The 20,831-nt window shown below is 42.9% G+C and overlaps 1 protein-coding gene across 11 annotated transcripts in view; it reads right to left on the bottom strand.

The window, feature by feature from the left end:
- The window catches only part of caprin2 (caprin family member 2), a 58,292-nt gene extending 48,120 nt beyond the window's left edge, over positions 1-10,172 (bottom strand). For 6 of the 11 annotated variants that reach the window (XM_048548925.2, XM_059652285.1, XM_048548927.2 and 3 more), the window contains exons 1-6: positions 9,672-10,171; positions 7,826-7,885; positions 5,140-5,226; positions 4,145-4,383; positions 3,165-3,247; positions 2,875-3,027 (exon numbers count right to left, since the gene is read on the bottom strand). In XM_048548925.2, the coding sequence (XP_048404882.2) occupies positions 2,875-3,027; positions 3,165-3,247; positions 4,145-4,383; positions 5,140-5,226; positions 7,826-7,885; positions 9,672-9,890 (841 nt within the window). In that variant the 5' untranslated portion in view covers positions 9,891-10,171. Of the gene's footprint in view, positions 1-2,874; positions 3,028-3,164; positions 3,248-4,144; positions 4,384-5,139; positions 5,227-7,825; positions 7,886-9,671 lie in introns of all 11 variants that reach the window. The other 5 variants (XM_048548930.2, XM_048548931.2, XM_048548926.2 and 2 more) reach the window with 4 other exon arrangements.
- Between the last annotated feature and the right edge of the window lie 10,659 nt (positions 10,173-20,831).

Genomic DNA, 20,831 nt, shown 5'->3' with positions numbered 1-20,831 from the left:
CTATCAGGAATGTTAACATCTACGCAACATTTGCTTTCAAGACTAAAGCAACTAAACCCTGATTTATACAAAGTATAACAGTTGAATTCTGCTGACCTCAAAAAAAAAAGGACAGTCATGCTTTTATTTGGACATTTGCATCAGAGGCTCTGAAGCCACACGTTTAAAAACAGTTTCAGAGTTGCAAACTGTGCCTATTACACAGGAGTACAGAAGTCAAAAATGAGGGCAAAGGGTTCAATGCACACTCACTACAACTGTTGACCTAGCTGCTCAAAATTCTAATAGCAAAGCATATCCACATGTTTAATAAACCCAAGGGACCATGGCGACAAATCCAAAGCATCAATAACTGGGCACCAAAATCTTGCCTTCACTGAAGACTAACACAAAATGGAGATAAAAGCAATCCTAAGGACTTTTACTTGCTATGCAAAAGCTTGCTTACACTTCAGAAATCAAGCAGGTTAGACTATGAACATGAGTGCTTAAATATGACTAATTGCAAAATCATACCCTGTATGGTGGTTTTCACTTCCAACTAGATACCAACTTGCTCATTTCAGAGGGACAGCAACAAAGTTTAAAATCCCCGAGGTACAGCTTCACCCTAGCTTAAGCATCTATACTGCTGTCAATGACAAGCTTCCAAAGAAACATGATGCATGCAATAACAAAATTTAAGCTCAATACAAAGTTTTCATTATCCATTCTACACACAGCATCAGATCAGAGACCTGCTGAAAGCTCAAATTTCATCCACTTCTAATCTGAATGCTTTAGATTTTAATGTCTGCACATTATTCTAAGGGGTAGGCCATTTAGAACAGAGTTGAGAAGACTTCTTCACCCAGAGTGTGGTGAATATATGGGATGCTCTGCTGCAGAAGTCAGTGGAGGCCAAGTCTCTGGATACTTTCAAGAAAGATGGATAGAGCTCTTAAAGATAGTGGAATCAAGTGTTATGGGGTTAAGGTAGGAACAGGATACCAATTGTGGATGATCAGCCATGATCATAATGAATGGTGGTGCTGGCTTAAAGGGCTGAATGGCCTACTCCTGCACCAATTGTCTATTGTCATTACAGAAACCCTGCACAAACTTTTAAACGGTCAACTGGCTAAATAAGAGAGAATGCATTACTAGTACTTCTTGCTGTGAGGTGAACTCTTCCTACCCACCACAAGGATATGAAAGGAAATATCACGGTGTGGATTAATGAGTGCCTTTCAGGACTGCTTGTCATCTACTTTAGTAGCATCATTCTGGCCAAGAGGTTCTCTGCAAGTTAATTTCCTCCATCCAGTGGAACGCAAGTAGTCAAAACATCCCATGCACAAAACAGGGTAACTTTCCCAAAAATATAAAATTACCAGTGGTATTATAGGAACCTGGGAGTGTCAATGGAATTAATTTGGTTATACACACACCAAGGGTCCAATCTGACAAGTGTAACACAGCTTCCCAACCCTTTCATAAAAAAGGCAGGGGGACTGAGGAAAAACTATCAAATTGTAATCAAGCTGAGAAGTGTCCAACTTATACACTTGCAGAATTCAACGACAGGTCCACTGTAGAACTAATTCTACCAAGTGAAACTATGGTGATGCATGCCATGCAACAAGTTGGCACCACCTCGCATTGCCACCTAAGAAGCTTCCTTACTGAGTTGAGTTGAGCTGACAGGCTAGTCATATGCAAATTCATCTGCAGGTAAAATCATGCATGTTTGTAATGATTTACTATTCTAGCAAGATACCTAGAGGCTGATCTGTCAAGGAGTTGTGTTCAAACTAGCACAGAAGCAGATTGCTACAGAAATTTGAGAAGTACGCATCAGTAACAGTGCATTCACGGGTCACGGGGTAGCGGGTGGGTGGTCAGTCGGACAGCGAAAGGTAGAGGTCATCGATTAACTAGACTAATGTCCTTAGTCTGTGCTCAAGATGCTAAACTGGCTGTCAAGGTCATTCCAACGCATACAAGAATCCAAAAATTAAAATCCATCAGGTACTGATGACATCAGCAACAGAAGGGGAGGGCAAGTCACATTAGTCCTTCACAAACAGGCTGAAGGAATCTCCAAGTTAAGGTTTCACAAAAACCCAAAAATCAACCCTAAAAAATGCTGTGTAGGCCAAGAGAAATGCAGTGTTTAGTTCAAAGATACACATGTTTGTGTATACTTTGTCATACATGGGATGAGAGTTTGCCAACTGAGCTGGAAGGTTAGTTTTCAGACATTTCATCACCATTCTAGGTAACATCAGTAAGCCTCCAACAAAGCGCTGGTGTTATATCCCGCTTTCTATTTCATAAAATAGGAAGCGGGATATAACACCAGCACTTTGTCAGAGGCTCACTGATGTTACCTAGAATGGTGATGAGACATCTGAAAACTAACCTTCCAGCTCAGTGAGCAAACTCTCATCCAGAACCTCAACCTTTGTCATACACTGTTACACATCACTGGAGCAGATGGAACTTTAGAATCAGGTGGTCTGAGTTAGAGGATGGGACTCTGCAACTGCACAAGACCTGCCCCTCCCCCACTGACATGCTGCATGGGTCAGCAACATGCATTTCCTCAAGGTACGTTTTATCACCCACTGGTCCATGGAAATCCATCCTTGGGTTAAGCACCCCATGCCTACAGATCATTGATCTTAGCTGGACTTTTGAAAACCATTTCAGGCACCATGTTCGCAAATTTAAAAATTCCTAGCGAGACAGACTACATACTTTTGAGCTACTGAATAAAAAGACTGAACAAAATGAACCCGACTGGATTCTGGTGTTCTGCTGTTTCTGTCAATAGCATGTAATTTCAAATTAAACTAGATAAAGGATCTTACTTTTACCAACACAACTTACCAGAATCCTTTCCAGACAAGGCTTTAGAAGTTACTTGTACTTCTTTAATTTTATCATCTTCAACATCATCCAGCAACCCATTGTGAGGGACTGGAATACTATCAAAGTAAGCACAGTTCAGTAGTCTGCTTATTGTTTCCTTTAAGTGTTTATCTAGGAGATAAAAAATGATTTTCGCACATGACTGCTAAAGTCAGAAAATTTTGAAACAAGTATACTCATGGTCATATCCGATTCCGATATACACAGGCAGCCCAACCTCATTTACAGCAGAACAAGTTTGAACTTACAGGTGCTACCAGCCACTATTTTATCAGTTCCTTCTAACAGGTCCCACATTTGATTTGACACCAATTCAATCTGATCTTCAAGACTGAAAAGAAACACCAAAAAAAGGTCATTCATATAAACCAGGCAATTTGTTTTCCACCCAGAATAGAGAGAAGCTACTGTAAACAATACCTCACCAAACGTTTATGCCTTCATATAATAAGCTATTCTAAAAATCAGAGCCACAAACAGCTGCAGGTAGAGGTGACAGTAGCGCAGTTTCCTCCCAGACAGAGCTACTTTTAAAGATGCTTGGGTTATCACAAAGGCATTATTACTAAGTCCATCAAAAGGCCTTCTTGCAATTACCCTCAGGAAGAATTAAGGAAGTGAAGATATAATCAGTGCAGCAGAATTTTCTGGCTGCAAATTGAAGATTAGCAATGCATGTACCATCTTTGAAAGTTACCATGACTAAAGGAGGGAGTGTGCCAAGTACATTGGAGTGGGTCTTGGGGTGCCAATTAGTGACAATTCCAACATTGGTTTCTCTTTAGAGGCTCAAAGTCTACCACAGCAGAATGGCCACGATTACCTAGAATACTCAGACAAGAAATACCTTCCAAAGGCTTGCTTTTAAAAAACTGCAAGCAGAGGTCTCTTACATCAGATACTCAACTAAAATCTATTCCATCTGCAGCGCTCCACATTGCTCTAAGGCAGATCTTGATGCAGCCAATCTTAAACAGACTGCCCAAGTATCATGTCAAGGCAGCTAGCCTTGACTTTTATATTGATAAATCAACAGTATTTACATTTAAAAAAGCACAGGCTGATTTATCATCTGCAGATCAGAGATACATTTTATCAGAGTCAAGAAACTGGAACAACTGTCATTAAAGGGCTGACTATTCGAGGAGCAACATATAAATTAGTGGTAGCTATTTAGCAGACGATACATCGAAATACATTGCAGATGAAGTATCAAATCATTACTTACGACATTCTTTCATTCCTTTCAGGGCAAACAAGTTTACAGAAGTCCCTGAGGAGGCTGATTTCCTTTCGAGAAATAATAAATGCACCATTAATGCCATCTCTGAAGTCATTTTGAACATGCTCCTGCTTGAAGTTCTCCAGTACATATTTAACATGCAATACTGTACGAAGGCGTCTCTTCTCCATTTCTGTCCTCAGCAGTTGCTCACGTCGTAAAGTTTTCTTTTGTGCTTTTAGCAGCTGCTCAGAATAAATCAGACAGACCTATCAATTAAGTTTAGATCAAGGGCTCTAGATGCCTTTCATTAGGGCTATTAATAAGCCAATTAACCACACCAGATCAAGGGGGAACCTGGTAAACAATTTAATCTGCACTTATTCACTCAGTTTGGCATATCACAGCAAGTAGCTTCAGTGTACTTTTGTTGTAGAAGATGGGGAAGGAAGGGAAAGGAAAATAGACAAGTACAATTTACTTTAAAATCCACTTCCATTAGCCTAGATGAAGACATATGATTAAAGACTTTTGAATCAAGTTAAAAACGGTACTAGGACAGAATATCAAATGTCAATCTCACAATAGCCAAACAGTAGTAACTAATTAACAGTTTGAAAAGTCTCTGCAGTAGTCAAAGATCCGAGGTACATCTTTGTTCAATCCACTTCTGCAAACGCAATTGTTAAAATTTGTATCACCAGCAAATAGCACAAAAGTTGCTTAAATCAGTTGGAATTTTAGATAAAAATAACCAAGTTGCACAAGTCCAAATTGCCAATTGGAATGGACATCATTCCAATAAGAATGAGTAATTAGCACCAGTTCAGTGCTGATTAGCTAGTTGAGAAATTTAGCTATTGCATTTCCAGAGGGGGGGAAAAAAAACTGCATCTGTTCAAGATATAGCACAATCTAACACTTCACTTCTAATGCTTATGGGCTACCCCTCACCACATGCTCCAGATCAAAAATAATAGCAGCAAGGGTAAAGATCTTGCCTCTTGGTTGAGTGCAACAAAGGTTTTCTGCAGCTCCTTCGCAAACTCCAGATTATGAATTACTTCCTCATATTTGGCCACAGCATCCTGAGAGAGACAGCAATTGTGCATTATGGTTCAGGCATTGTTCAAACTTCAAACTGGACAGCAACATTCAAGTTTTGCTTCTGGCAGCCAGTTCACTGAAATAACTGTACACTTACACATTTAAAAAAGCAAAATTCTGATCCTCACCAGAATTTTCTTAGAAAACAGCTGAGTCAAGCCTTGAGAAATGAAGTTGGCTGCAGCAAAATCCTGGCTTCTGCAAGATACTTTGCTACCACAAAAGTGATATTCTAACTAAGCAATCCATTATTGAAATCATAATTGACAAAAAAGTGGTGGTACTATTTGAGCTCAAATCTTTGGACAGAAGAGGCAAAGGGGAAAAATTCTTGTCCCCTTAACTGTTTCAAGTCCTCTTCATAAATGCCTTGCTTCCTCATGTACCAAATCATCAACAGTTCACTGAATGCATACTCAATACGCTGCGACACAATTCATCTGTGAAGGAGCAACCAAGTCGCTTTTCCTTTGCTTCCTCCTGCATATTGTAGTGGCAGACTGTTAGGAGGGGAAGGGAGGGAAATAACATTATGACAAGAAGCTTCTAGAGATGATGTTTCTGATGCATGCTAGATTTTTGCTCATGTCTTTCCAAATTTTCAAAGTCAGATTGCAGCTTTATATAACCAGCTGTTCCAAACATCTGAAAAAGGATGAAAGTCAGGTGTTGATAAGTGTGCATTTAGGGAGTCAGTATTGCAATGATAAAAATGGGTACTGAAAGCTCAACCCAAAGCCTGAAAGAGTTAGAATTATGCTTTGTATCTGTACCCAAACTTACACTACAATAATTGGCCAGTTTAATTAATGCAGCTGACAACAAGATCTAGAAATTACTACAGTTACCAACCATATTCAAAGAACAGACTTCAGGAACAATTGAAAAAGCAGACTGAAGTTTTAAAATGATAGCTCACCTTAAAACGTAACTCCATTGCCCACCTCAGAATCCCTAGCGTAAAAGCCCACTGAGTTGATGCCTTCAAAGATCATCGCAACTAGAACCCACCCCTCTACCCTACCAAAGTAACCCAATATTTCCCACAGCCAAGCCACCCAACCTGCACATCCTTAGATTGTGGGAAGAAACTGAAGGAAACCCACGCAGATACAGGAAGCATGTGCAGACTCCACACAGAGCCACTTAGAATGGGATCAAACCCACATCCCTGATGTGGCGTGGCAGCAGTGCTGACCACTGAGCCACGCTGCCCTGAAGATATTCGCACCTCACACACCACACACCACCACCACCACCCCCTTGAACCTATTTCTTGTCACCTATGCTATTTCAGGGCTTCAGCTATCACATGACACCCAGATCTATTTTGCTGGGAACTCTTCAAATCACTACTCCCAATTTCAAAGGCTCACGAACAAGTTTCCATCAAGACAAGTCAATTTTATTTGGCCCTTTCCGCAAACTCCAACTTAACCTACAACAGGCTTCACAACCTTGGCATCTAAATTAGATCCGAACTCAACCCCATATTCCACCTTATTACAAAAGCCATAGATGGCAGGAACTGCAGATATTGGAGAATCTGGGATAAAGGCATACAGCTGGATGAACACAGCAGGCCAAGCTGCATCAGAGGAGCAGGAAGGCTGACGTTCTGGGCCTAGACCCTCCTTCAGAAAGGGAAGGGTCTAAGCCCAAAACATCAGCCTTCCTGGTCCTCTGATGCAGCTTGGCCCGGTGTGTTCATCCAGCTCTACACCTCTATGTTACAAAGGCCATCTGCTTTCACCTCAAAATGTCAGCACTTGTGCGACAGCCATAAAACTCTTGGTACTTCTGGATTCCATTGGTCCAACATTCCCCTAGATACATCCACATCTTTTAAAAAATGTAAAGTCAGACTCCAGCATCCACATCTTATCAGCTGCACTCAATGCTGTACAAGAGAAGTTTCAAAAACACAGTCAGTCATTCTTTCTCAATATTCTAATGATCTCACTCTTGATTACAAACTTTACAATTCTTGGTTCATTTGCCCTAATGTTCATGCAACTGTCAAACTAGGCTAGAGTGCAGCAGCTTTGGCAATATTTTAATCACCAGATTGCACTATACAAACCAAGATTGTTCTGGACAGCAGAATTGCTGAGAAGCTACAAGTTGAGAACAAAGGGTGGGAAAGGACTGACAGGCATTGTACAAGAAATAATCAGACTTTTCAGCTTAAAAACCCAAATCTGGTTTCATACTGCAAGATCTCAGCCACCATTGCTGTAAAGTGAGCAGTCTGCTACTTGGAAGTACCAAATAATTAAAGTTTTAAACACAACAATGTGCATTGGGGACTACAAGCAGCGATTCAAGCCCCTCAAACTGTTTAAAATGGGGGGGGGGAAGATGGGAATTATCAATAAAAAGCAAATGCATGTTGAATATCATGTGACATGACTAACTCTCCAATAGCACATGCATTAGTAGATTTAGACTAGCTTCATTCAAGTAACTACAACAATGCTGGTTTGTAAAGTTCAACTCAGCACTGAATATCATGGAACCAAAACTCACTGGTTTTGAAGTTTACCAGCTTTTATTATTAACCAATTGAAACATACATACCAATTGATCTTGATTCAGTTCTTCACTTTTTAGGCGTTCCTTATAGTCATCCAGTTTTGCCTTTTAAAAAGAAAGACCACCACAAGGTCATGCATTGCAAATAATAGTGACTGGCCCTTAAAAAGGGAATAATCAATTCTTTTTCCAACATGGCAAAGAAAAAGTACTCAGTTATCTAGAGTACAGGATGGAAACAGATGCTTCAGTCAAACTAGTCCACACCAACCTGTTCCAAAAAGTTAGTTGCACTTGCCTAGATTTGGTCCAAACCCCTCCAAACCTTGCTATGCATGGACTCATCCCAAATGTTTTTTACGTGTTGTAAATGTACCTACACCTACCACTTCCTTTGGCAGTCCACTCCACACTAACTAAAGTTCCCATCACCTTTCTTCACCAGCCTCCCCACTACTTCTCCCTTCCCCCACCAAGTCCTCTGTCAATCTTTCCCCTCACCTTTAAAAAAACCCACACATTTTGAACTTCCCACAAATTAGTGGGAAGATCCTTGCTATTCACCTTAACTCTGCCCCTTATGATTTAAGGCCAACTTTAATGTCAACATTCAACCTCCTACATTTCTGTCAAGGAGCCCCAGCTTCCTCAACTCAAACCTTCCCTTCCCATTAACAGACTGGTAAACCTTCTAAACCATCTCCAATTTAATAATACTCTGCCTATCACAGAACTAGTAGAACCACGCACAGTCCTCCAGAAGAGGCCTCACCAGCGTCCTGCACATCTTCAACACGATGTCTTGGCTCCTATATTCGAAGGACTAAGCCACCAAGACAAGCATGTTAAATCTTAACCACCTTGTGTGTGTCACAAAGATATGTCTGATCACGGGTCATCTTCTGTTTCACAACGCAACCTGAATGTCAAGTGAGGTCACTTTCCATTAAAAAAGGTCAAAGTGTGAAGTGCACAAGCAGCACCTTAAACAGGTAACGTTACAAGCTTTGCCACCGCCCTTTTGGGATAATATATTGCTTCATGCATTTGCTTTAATATAAAAACAAAAGCAAATAAGCATCAAGTTTCGAGGCACTAAGTTGCACTACCAGTGTCCAAAAAAATGCAAGTCACATTTAGGTTCAAAACAGAACTATTTCTACATCGCAGTGAAGATATCAATGCAAAATCTCAGGTTCGCTTAAGCCATTGGGAGGTTAAAAACTGTTTTCATTTCGAAAATTTAAAGCCAAAGCAAAGGCCAGGTTTCCCCTCAGTTAAATGCGCACAGTGTGCAATCGCATCTTGGCTGCTTACGATACGATTTCACGCCGTTTAAAAAGGTAATTGAGGCGGTGAATGCAATTAAGGGCTTCCCCGTCTAACTATAACACTGATCGCTCTTCATTAAGGCAAGGTATGTGTGTCTCCAATAATGTTTGGAAAGCGCCAGGCTCAAGACGACTCAGCATTTGCCTCGTCGCTATTCTACGAGACGAAGAAAACCGAACGTTTCAGCATTCCCGGTTGGGGTGAAAAATCTAGCTGCGCAATCTGGGCGCTGTCCCTTTAAACAAACGTAGGAAAAAGTATCATGAAGGTACTCATCCCGTTAAATGCTGCACGAACGGAATTTTTTTTAAAAAAAGGTATTGCAAAGCCAAAAGAAAACGAATGCAAACTTTAAAAGTTGGACGGAGGGACGAGTGCAGGTGAGGAGAGATAGGCACAGATGATGGTGTAACCCAATGCAATGCAGTTAGACTGCAGCAAGGGCTGTGCACTGCAGAAATATTCAGGTAGCATCTCAGATTCAGCGCCAGAGGATTAGAGAGACGACAAGAGAAAGGCGGGGGGGGGGGGGTGCAGTGCGGTGTGCTTTCCCGTTTACCTTCCTTTTCTCAATATTCCGGATCTTATGCTTGAGGCAGATCATGCCATTCTCCAGGTACGTCTCGTACGCCTGATACTGGCTGTTGGCGGCGGCCAGAGCCTGGATGAAGGGGGCCGGCCCCTGGGTCGAGGCCCCGCCGCCTCCAGCAGCACCGCCACTGCCGCTACCGCTACCGCCGCCGCCGGAAGGCGACCTCTTATCGGCTTTCATCTTCATCTCGTTGCTACCGCAGTAACTGCTGCTCTGGATTCCGGAGTGAGGACACCGAGCCTCACCATAAGAGTGGGAAGCTGGGTGGGGAGATCAGTGAACGAGGGGGAGGGCGTGCTCGGTGGCGGCTGTCCGGCTACCGCTGCCTGCCCTCTGCTGCATCCTCCGCCGCTTCTGGCCCGCGCTCCCGCTCGCGCCGCCGCTTTTATGTCACCGAATCCTAGCGGGGTGGTTTTTTTTTCCTCCCCCCTCACCCGGCCAGCACCACGTTCCATTGCGTCCCGCGACGTTCCAATCACACGGCGCGCGCTTCCCCTCCCACACCTCCCTGGGACATCCCTTCCCGTTGCAGCGGCACAGAACTTGCACCGAAACGTTGACAGCTGAACATTTTTTTTAAAATGAAAGGAACGTTTTGGATCTTATATGAAACGTCTCGGTGCCACCTTTTGCAAAATATAACATGTGCATACACGCTCGCTCGCCTTCTCCTCTATGTCTGCCCCCCACCAAACAATGCTATACACCTTGTTTTATTCCAGTCCCATCCCTCCGAAACAAAACGGGCGTGGAAACATTCGCAACGTGCACTTCCAGTCGCCGGGGGACGCAAACCCACCGCCCGTTGCATTGCACTGATGCGAAATCAGGAGTTCGTGTTCACGCATCGGCTTTGCACTGTTGTACAGTCATTGTCGGAGGCATCAGCCTTAACCACGAAAGATGGATCTAAAAGTGCAAGGAGCGTAATCGCTCGATAAATAAAAGGAGTAATATCGGGCAGTCTGCTGTTTGTCCCGTTTCTTGCAGCGAAACAGAAAGTGCTGGAAAAAAAATTCAGCAGGTCTGACAGCATCTGTAGAGGGGAAAACATTTAACATTTCGAGTCTCTTGCCCCATCGACTTGCGTTTTGACATGAAAGGGATGAAGAAGATCACGGTATAAATCCAGAGGTTATGCAATGCAACAGCTGCATAATAGTTGCCGTTATTTAAAGGGACAGGTTTAAACGCAAAGAGGTGGTTCCATTTGTAAACAATCATCACGTGATGACATCCGTTGTATCAAAATAAGCCCTTGCGTCATTCTCTGACACGTGATAAGGTTGGGGCAGAAATTTGTCAATAATTGGTAGAATGTATTAAATAACAGTAAACGTTCAAAATAAGATTTTATTGCTCCAAGGGGTTGAAGAATCCTATCATCTTTACCAAGTAATGTAAAGGACAGTAAAGTGAGGACCTGTTGATGAAAAGAAATATATTTTGGAATATTACACTTAAAAATTCTTCCTCTGGTTTTCTAAAGCCGCCCATCCAAAGAGAGCCACAAAGTTCCTCCTGTCGTTCTTCCCAAAAAAAAACTGTGTTCCACAACTGACTGAAAGATGCTTAAGTTGTATCCTCTGCACTTCCAACTCGTTCTCTCAAGTCAAATCCATTGAAAAAAATCAACATGTTACAGTTGTCAGGACAAACGATTCCTCCTGTTTTCTCCCCAAACGCAATGCTCCTGCCCTTCATCTGTAGAACGCAAGAGCATAATAGACTGGCACAACATCATTCAACAAGGGCCATGAATTGAGGATCCCAACTGGCCAGAATCTGATTGCCAATACTAAGGAGCACGTATCATTTCAAAAAGATATGGCAGAAAGTAAGAGATGGTGAGACAGCCCTTCTAATAGAGAAGTACTGTTGTGAGAAAATTACTTTGAAATGGGTCAGTAAAGCGCAAAATAATGGGAGCTTGTAAGAAAGATAGTGGAATAATCATGGGCAGTTTTAATATTTATACAGATTGGACAAATCAAAAATAGCCTTGACGATGACTTCACGCAATGTATTTAGCAGCTAAAGTAAAACATTGGTTCCTTAGAGGGATGAGACTGGTGAAGTAATAATTGGAAATAATTAGAAAGATTTTGAACATATATTTCATCCTGATCCCATGGCAGCATTCCAGCTACAGTATCAAATCAAAAGGATAAAGGAAAGTGAAACTTAAAACTATAATGATCCTTTTAGAAAAACAAAATCTCGGCAAACTAATGAGATTTTCGTACCTTGGACCTGAGGCCCTGCTTCCTCGAATTTTAAAAGAAGAGACTGTAGAAATAGTGAATGTATTGGCAGTAACCTCCCAAAGTTCCCTAGATTCTGAAAAGGCTTTAGTGGATTGGAAAACCATATGTGTTTAAAACAAACAGAGACAGAAAGTAGAAAACTATAGGTCAGGTGGCCTAACATTTATTATTGGGAAATTCCAAGAATTTACTGTTAAATAAGTGATAGCAGCACATTTTAAAAAATGCAATGCATTTTGTTCTTGAACGGGTAAGATTCACTAAATTAATTTGAGTGCTTTGATGATGCAGAAAGCATGACCATGTGGTATGATATGTAGGATATTTGGACTGTAGTGCTTCTCTCACTATTGCAGACTGTCCCAGATGAGTGGGGATCCAGAGACACTTTTTCAGACGATAATTTTTAAATTGTGTTCCCAGCCCCATGAATTATTAGACATTTGGCCCAAAGAATCTGTGTAGTGATATTGATAGTTTAAGTGAGTGACTTAACATTCGGCAGATAGAGGATAATGTGAGAAAAAAATGAGGTTATCCGTTTCACCAGAATGAACCGGAAATCAAATTATTAATTAAATATTGGAGAAATTGTGTCAAAAGAGATTGCAAAAGGTCACAGTACAGAAGGATCTGTGTGTATTTTATATCACAAAGTATTAGCATACAGGTACGGCAAGTAATCAGAAGGCTAATGGATTGTTGGCTTTTACTGCAAAAGAGATGGAGTATAAAGGTGGGGAGCACAGAGCCCTAATGTGACTGTACTGCATGCAGTTATGAATTGCTTATTAAAGGAGGGGCATACTTGAATTGGAGGCAGTTCAGGTTAATTTTTGAGATGATAGGGCTAATACTGAGGTGAGATTGAGAATATTGGACCTGCACCAACGGGCATTCAGAAATATGAGAGATGATCTTATTGACTCTGAAGGGGATTGATGGCGACGGGACGGGGAGTTCTACAGGTAGGAAGTGCATATTCAGAAAAAGAAGTTGCCCACTCATGGCAAATGAGGAGGAAATTCTTCTCCCAGTGGGTTGTGGAATCTTTGCAGTTCTCTACCTCAGTGAAAGTTGCGGGGGCTAAGTCATTACACTGGATGTTCAAAGCTGAGATAAACAGATTCTTGAACTATAGGGGAATCAAATGTATGGGGAGGAGGCAAAGTGGAGTTCAGACCAGATTTGATCACCCATGAACTTATTAAATTGTACAGTAGACTCAAGGGACTGTAAGTCCCGGTCTTGCACCTGTTTCTTATGTTATATTCTTAAAAGACCATGGATCTAAAAAGGCCATCCCCGCTCTATTTCTTTGCGTCCTGATTCATTAAGAGACTAATGATCAATCAAGCACAGCCGTAAGCTTACTCATAGACTAATTATCCACAGCCCTCTGTGGTATACAAATCCAAAGATTTGCACCTGCCCAGGTAAAGGAATTTTTTCTCTTCTCAGTTCTAAATGACGGACACCTCGACCTGAGTATATGACCACTAGCTCTAGTCTCTTCAGCCAGAAGTAACAACTTCCCAGCTTCTACCTCGTCAAGCTCTCTAAGAATAGGTTGTACCCTGTCCTAGCATGAGTTCTCCAATTTGTTACAGCTACAGCTAGGATACCTCAAATTGTTAAGCAGTTCTGAGGAAGGATCACCGGACCTGAAACATTAACTCTGTTTTTTTCCTTTACAGATGCTGCCGGACCTGCTGAACTTTTCCAGCAACTTTGTTTTTGTTCCTGAATTGGCTCCCCTTGGTTATTCATCAAGCACCCCCTCAATTGCCTGCTACCAGGTTAACCTTAAAAGGATCCTATTGCTTGTCTCAGTCCCAAAGGCACTGATGTTATAAACGGAGTCAATTTAACTAGGTTTTAAGCAGGAATTAACAAAAAGAACTGAGTTTATTCATAACTTCACTCAAGAAGGAATAGGAACACAGTGTCCACAGATTAGAAGTAAGAGGTAAGCCCAAAAAGATGAAGGCTTAAAAGAAAAGATACACATATCAAACTCTGAATTGTAGTTGAGTGCAGCGGATTTCACCACAATGCTAACGTTGTCAGATGAACAGTCAATATCAACACTCTCAGTCATGTAGAGGCTTGAAACTATTTTGTCCTGATTCATTTCAGCAGTAGCTGACTATTGCTGACAGTGAGCACTCTGTCCCTCACACACAATAGTGATCATCCCCTCCCGTCACCCCCACCGGACATCAATTATCCTCTCCCGGAATCCTGTAATGGCATTCCTGAAATAAGTTAGGCAAGAGCGAAGAGTTCCAGACAGTGATTTGGGACAGGAGGGGTGGAAAGGGATAAGCCCTAATACAAGTGGGGAGCAGGATGAATACTATCAGAGAGGGGCAGAACGCTGAGGAGTGAGATCTGTCTGGAGTTAGGCGGGGGGCGGAATGTGGTCGTCACATTGTGAGGTACGCCAACATAAAAGGCCCACAGGAGCTGAACATTTTTGGGGATGTTGTCAAATCCTGACACTCCAGTTGGCTTATGAGCAGGTTATCGTAAATCTATTTAAATATGTCAAGGAACATAAATATCGGGCAAGCATCCCAACTCGACATGATTCTGGCCAAACGTGGAATATCTGGGCAGGGTAAAAGTGACAATCAGAAGTTACAAATCCTGCATAAGTGTCGCTGATATACTTACATGGGGACTTCCACACGGTGTCATAAAGTGGGTCAGAAGCCTGTCCCCACATGAGAGGATGTGGGCCAGAGATCCTTGTCATTCGGCCAATTTCATAACCCGTGCTGCCGCTATTCCTGTTCATACATAGATGAATCATAGAGTCCCTTTCGGTCCATTGAGACCCTCCAAAGAGCATCCCACCCAGACCCAGCCCCCTGCCCTATCCCTGTAATCCTGCACTTCCAATGGCTAAACCACTTAGTCTGCATGTCCCTGAACACTGTGGGCAATTTAGCATGGCTAATCCATCTGACCTGCATATCCTTGGACTGTGAGAGGAAACAGGAGTACACCCATACAGACACAGGGAGAATGTGCAAACTCCACGCAAACAGTCACCCAAGGGTGGAATCAAACTGGGGTCTCTGGTGGTGTGAGGCAGAAGTGCTAACCACTGAACCACCATGCCACCCTTTTGTGCTTGAGTTTCAACGTTGCTGGCAGTCCAATTATCAGAAGGCGTTTGGATGCCCAGATACACATCAAAATGCATTACCCTCGCCACCTCTGTTACCCCACCACAAAACCCAATCACTTGGTTAAACACAACTCGCCATTAGCAGATCGATGTTGGCTTTCTCTCATTCATCCAGATTTGTGCAAATGTTACTTTTATGCCACTCCTGTGAAGCACATCTGCACTATATCATGTCAAAGGCATTATGTAATTTACGACCATTGGATAATGATCTCAAAAAGTTCTCCTTCACTGAGGTTAAACTGATTGGTCTTTAAATACCCAGTTGGTTTCTGCTGTGGTCTATACTATTCACAATCTTCCTCCCATCCTATTACGACTAACCCCATCAGCATATCTTTCTACACTTTTCTTGACACAAAAGGTTGTCACATACATAGAGCTTTGCAGTTTTGGAACAACTTTTGTGATTAGTTAATCAATTGCGCCAAATTGGTAACTAGTTGTAAAATCTCTAAGCTAACCACTGTTCGGGATAACTTACATATGTTAAAGTCCTGAGTTCAAATCAGTGAACATTCTGAAGAGTACCATGCAATGCTTGCATGGAACCTATTTGCGTTGGTATTTTCAGACACAGTTTTTAAGATTATGTCAAAGAACAGTAACTGGCTTTTTTAAGACTCTGAAAATGCAGGTGTTTACTTGGAAGAACTAAGCCACAAGTTTCACTGTTTTAAACAAATTCAGAGAAGCTGAAATCTAATGACTGCGGTCGATATAAAATGGTTACATTAAAGAAATTAAAAAGGACTCTGTTACTTAGACTCAAACCTGAAATTCCTAGTTCAGAGTTTCTACTACATCCGTTTGACATATACCCTGAAAACTCAAGAGCCAAGCTTGGAAGGTTAACTACTTGGCCTGAGCACTACTTCAAGGGTCATACAAGGATTGAGATTCCATGGGCCTTCAGTTTTATTCTGGCAAGGTTTTCTCAAGAAATCCCTTCGAACCATCCCACAGCAGCAGAATGTCTGACTAACACAGGCCCTGCTTGTGGCTTAAGCATCTATCTAATAATATGGAAAAATGTCCTGCGCACAAAAAGCAAGGCAAGTCAAATACGGCTGATTAACGAGCTCTCAGCAAAATGGTGGAAAGTGTCATCACGTGCATAGGAATAACCTGCTCACTGATGGTCAGTCTCAGTTCTCCCAGCGCCACTCAGCACCTAACCTCATTACAGCCTTTGCACATGGACAAAAAGCTTAATTCCAGATGTGAAGTGAGAGTGACAGCCCTTGACATCAAAGTTGCAATTGACCAAGCGTGGCATCAAGGAGCCCTATTAAAACTGGAATCAATGGGAATCAGGGGGCAAACTCTCCACTAGCAAGAGGCAAAGGAAGATGGTTTTGGTAGTTGAAGGCCAGTTATCTCAGCTCCAGGGCATCTCTGCAGGAATTCCTCAGGATTGTGTATGCCAAGCAACCATCTTCAGTTGCTTCATTAAGATCTTCAGTCCATCATAAGTAGGGAGGTTCACTGATGGTTACACAATGTTCGAAACCATTTGCGACACCTGAGATGCTGAAGCAGTCCATATCCAAATGCAGCAAGACCTGGTCAGTATCCAGGCTCGGGCTGGTAAGTATCAATAAATATTCGCAATGATCATCTCCAACAAAAGCGAATGTAACCATCGTCCCTTAAGATCAGTAGTACTACTATTACTGGATACCCCAATATTAACAAGCCTGTGGGTTACCAGTAAGCAGAAACTGAACTGGATTAATGATATAACTACTGTGGCTACAAAACTAGATTAATCTGGAAAATTAATCCTGCAAAAAAGTAACTCATCTCCTGTTTCCCCAAAGCCAGTCCATCATCTGTAAGACACAAGTCAGGAATGTGATGGAATACTCCCCACCTGACTGGATGCTTGCAGCTCCAACAACACTCAAGATACTTGACACCATCTAGGACACAGCAGTCCACTTGACTGGCAACCACCTAATTACACGTTCAACCTTCGGTCCCTTCATAGCTGATACACAGTAACACCAGTGTCTATCATCTATGAGATGCACCTCAGTAACTAACCAAGGATGCTCTGACAGCACCTTCCAAAGCTGCAATCCCTAGCCCTGGATGGACAAGAACAACAGATATGTGGAACCACCACCACTTGCAAATTCCCTTCCAAGGCACACACTTTCCTGACTTGGAAATACATTACCATTCCCTCACTGTTGCAGGTCCAAATTCTGAAACTCCCTCCCTACTAGTTTCCCTTACCCAAGGACCTCAACAGTTCAAGAAGGCAGCTCACCATCACCTTCTCCAGGGCAGTTAGAGATGGCAATAAATGCTGGTCTAGCCAGTAATGCCCATATCCCAAGACACATAGAGAAGAAAAGCTCTGGTTCTAATGTTATTTCACTCCAAAGTTATGTATCTAGAACTCTCATGTTCTAAAACTCCAAAGTCTTGTATCCAGAACTCTCTCTTCTCAGCTTAACTATTTCAGAAGTCCAACTCATGAAAGCAATGTTTCATGAATTAAGTATTGTCCTGAATTAAAACTCCACTATTTGAAGACAGAGGCACACTAATGGTTAAGTTCTGATCCATAGTTTTCCTTTCAATGTTTGTGTCTTCCAGGGAGGTTGGCCATGGCTAGTTACAGGAAGCAAACGATTGTTTACAAGGAATCATTTTAAGAGAAACTTAGTTCTGAAAAGTAACCTGGTTCTAAAAGTATTTTTCCTCAAAAGCACATGGGCTTTTGGGCACAAGCACATCACAGAATTCCTACATATGTTTCTAATCTACCTGTTCAGGAATGTTGTGACACACCTCTGGAGCAAGTCGTACTTAAACCCTGGCTCAGAGGTGGGGACACTACCTCTGCACTACAAGAACCCCCACACTATCCCTACACTTAGTGCAAATTGGGTGACAAAAGCTTTAGATAAGTTAAATTTGGCCCTGTTAGAATTGGCAACAAGTGTCTTTGAGAGTCCAAGGAGTTGGCTTTTCAAACTGGGTTGATGAACCTCCCTGGAATTATGGGACCAGTCAGAACAGACAAACTGAGTATGTCGGCCCAGGACATGCTTAAGTTACAATGCTGGACACCTCATCACTGTCTATGAGCCAGGAACTCCCCTGAAGCTGGGAAATGCTTTGTGAAGTGTTGTTGATGCTGCTGGACGAGGTCACTGTGGGAAGTTCCATCCCATTCCCAGGGGCTGGCATCAGACGCCATCCTATCGGACAATTCTGGCTGGAAGCACTGTGTGTCAATATCAGCGGCCCATACGACAGGGATGGCTAAACAGTGCTGCAAGAAAATGAATGGCCTCATGCCCTTCACAAGGGTAAGTGACACCATCTTCTCTCCAATACCACACACTCACTGGGGCATCACTCAGCCTCACTCTTGTACCTCACAGGCACCTCAAGTGTTCATAGGCTGCAGCCTCGCATCAAAGATGCGTGAGTGCAAGGGATCACACCCACCTCATGCTCTCAAGCTACTACCCCCTCCTGCCCACTGTACTTTCTACTCACTGGGCACCCCTCACCACCTTGCAGGGTTCTGTGCACTCATAAACTGCTCCTGCACCTGTTCCAATTGCTCCTCTTTATCTCATTGCAGAAGCAGATACACAACTCTGCAGAGAGGGCCGCGAGGTGAGACATATAAATGTTCTCAGCTCTTTTGAGGAAAGGGCCATCAAGCTGGCTGGGGAAGACTTTGGTGACAGTGAGACACAAGTGGGCCAGTAACCCAATAAGCAACGTTGGGCTCCACTCATCTCAGATGAGCAGTAAGGCCAACACACGGGTCTACATCAGTCATTCTGGGCCTTGACCAGTCTAGAACATAAACTTAAGAACATAAGAACTAGGAGCAAGAGTAGGCTGTTTGGCCCTTCGAGCCTGGTCCACCATTAGACTTTAAGAGTGGTGACCGAAGCAGCGTCGACTATTTAACTGGGCAAGAAATTCCATAGATTAACGACCCTCTGGGTGAAGACATTCCTTCTCAATTCGGTCCTAAATCTGCTCCCTCTAATCTTGAGGCGATGTCCTCTTGTCCTAGCTTCGCCTGCCAGTGGGAACATCCCGTCTACTTCTATCGTATCTATTCCCTTCATAATTTTATATGTTCCTATAAGATTCCCCCTCAATCAATTCTTTCTATATTCCTCTGCAGGCATTGATGTCACCCAGCACCAGTCTCAGGCCAAGAGGCTGCAACCAGAGCCCATCCTGTGCCAGCAGCAGCTCAGAGGGTGGAAAGTGTTCACGCAATCACCCACCAGTGTAGAGACCTTGGTGGGCCCTTTAACCAAAATAACCTGGTGAGCACAGCACTGTCTGCAGCCGCCAGAGGAAGAAACATGACCAGGCACTTACTTGGTGAGAAGAAGGGACTCCTGGACTGAGGTTGAGGTGCCGTAGCTGAGCATCCATGGCTGAAGTAATGGAGTGCAGGTCTGAGCACATATCCACAGCCGTTGAGTACTCTTGCTGGACCTGGGTCTCAAAGGTGGCTCGCACTTGTTCCATGGAGACAAGCAGGGGCTTGCCTGCCAGACTTATCGTCATGGTGAGGATATGGCCCGTTTCCTCATTGCAAGTTTTGTCCTTGCCTCCCGAGAGCCTCTGGCCCACGTACCTGATGTTCGCACGCCACCCTATCAGGTTGACTATGTAACTCACGTATTGTTACGACATTTAAAAGTTATTTAGCTAAATACATGAACAATAAATGTTTGGATGGTTAGAGGTTATGCATAGGCAGGTGGGAATGGTTTAGTTTGGGACAATAGTCAAGAAGGACTGGTTGGACTGAATGGTCTGGTTCCATGCTGTATGACTACGTCTCTATGGTTGAGTGCAGCGGCCCAAATTCTGCACAGGGACTGCTTCTTGGGAGCAATGGTAGAATCGTCCATGTGTCTACAGGCTTCAGCAGTGAGTAGTCTATTCCATATCAGAGGTTCTACACACTACAACACTTATGACTGCAAGTTGGGAAATGGTTAAATCGTGTCAATTTACTGCGAGTGTGAATTCAAATGGACGGGGCACATCCACACTTCATAGTCCATAACAGCGGAAGCCGTGCCAGTGAAGATGCTCAGGCACTTCAAGGGTAGAGCGAAGGCTTGTTTTGTTCCACAACACTCTCAGGCTCGTGACGAGGACCACTTTCAAGATGTGAGACAGCTCAGTAACATTAACATTTCTGTTCCAAGGCAGCCAAAGCTATGTTCTCACCCAGAGGAGTGAAGTCAACAGGCTCACCTTTGACTTATGCAGTAAAGTTTGTGAAGTGTTGAGTATCTTGATTGGGTAGCAGTTAATTGGGAAGTTAATCCTGACTAGGTGGGTCAATGATGCATGATTTTGGGATTCTGATGGTAAGAAAGGAGGGACAACTTAATTGCTAAAGATAACCTTGGTGACAAGATTCTGACTTTTGGAGTTTTGCTCAATTAACTCATGACACTCACCGTTACTCTTACACCTCAGGGACCAGAAAGGCGTCCACAGTCTAAACCATTCTGATTAGGTTGGAACCCCTATCCACGGTAACTGCCTCAGGAATAAGGTGGGGAAGCTGGGATTTTCAGCATTGGGAGTCTTTATCCCTGGGCATTGCTGGCAACATAAAAAGCAGTTGAAGGTCCCAATCCC

The sequence above is a fragment of the Stegostoma tigrinum genome, chromosome 18 (genome assembly GCF_030684315.1).
Source record: "Stegostoma tigrinum isolate sSteTig4 chromosome 18, sSteTig4.hap1, whole genome shotgun sequence".
Lineage (NCBI taxonomy): Eukaryota > Metazoa > Chordata > Chondrichthyes > Orectolobiformes > Stegostomatidae > Stegostoma > Stegostoma tigrinum.
The sequence above is the reverse complement of the archived record's forward strand: the minus strand, read 5'-3'. Positions and strand labels throughout refer to the sequence as shown.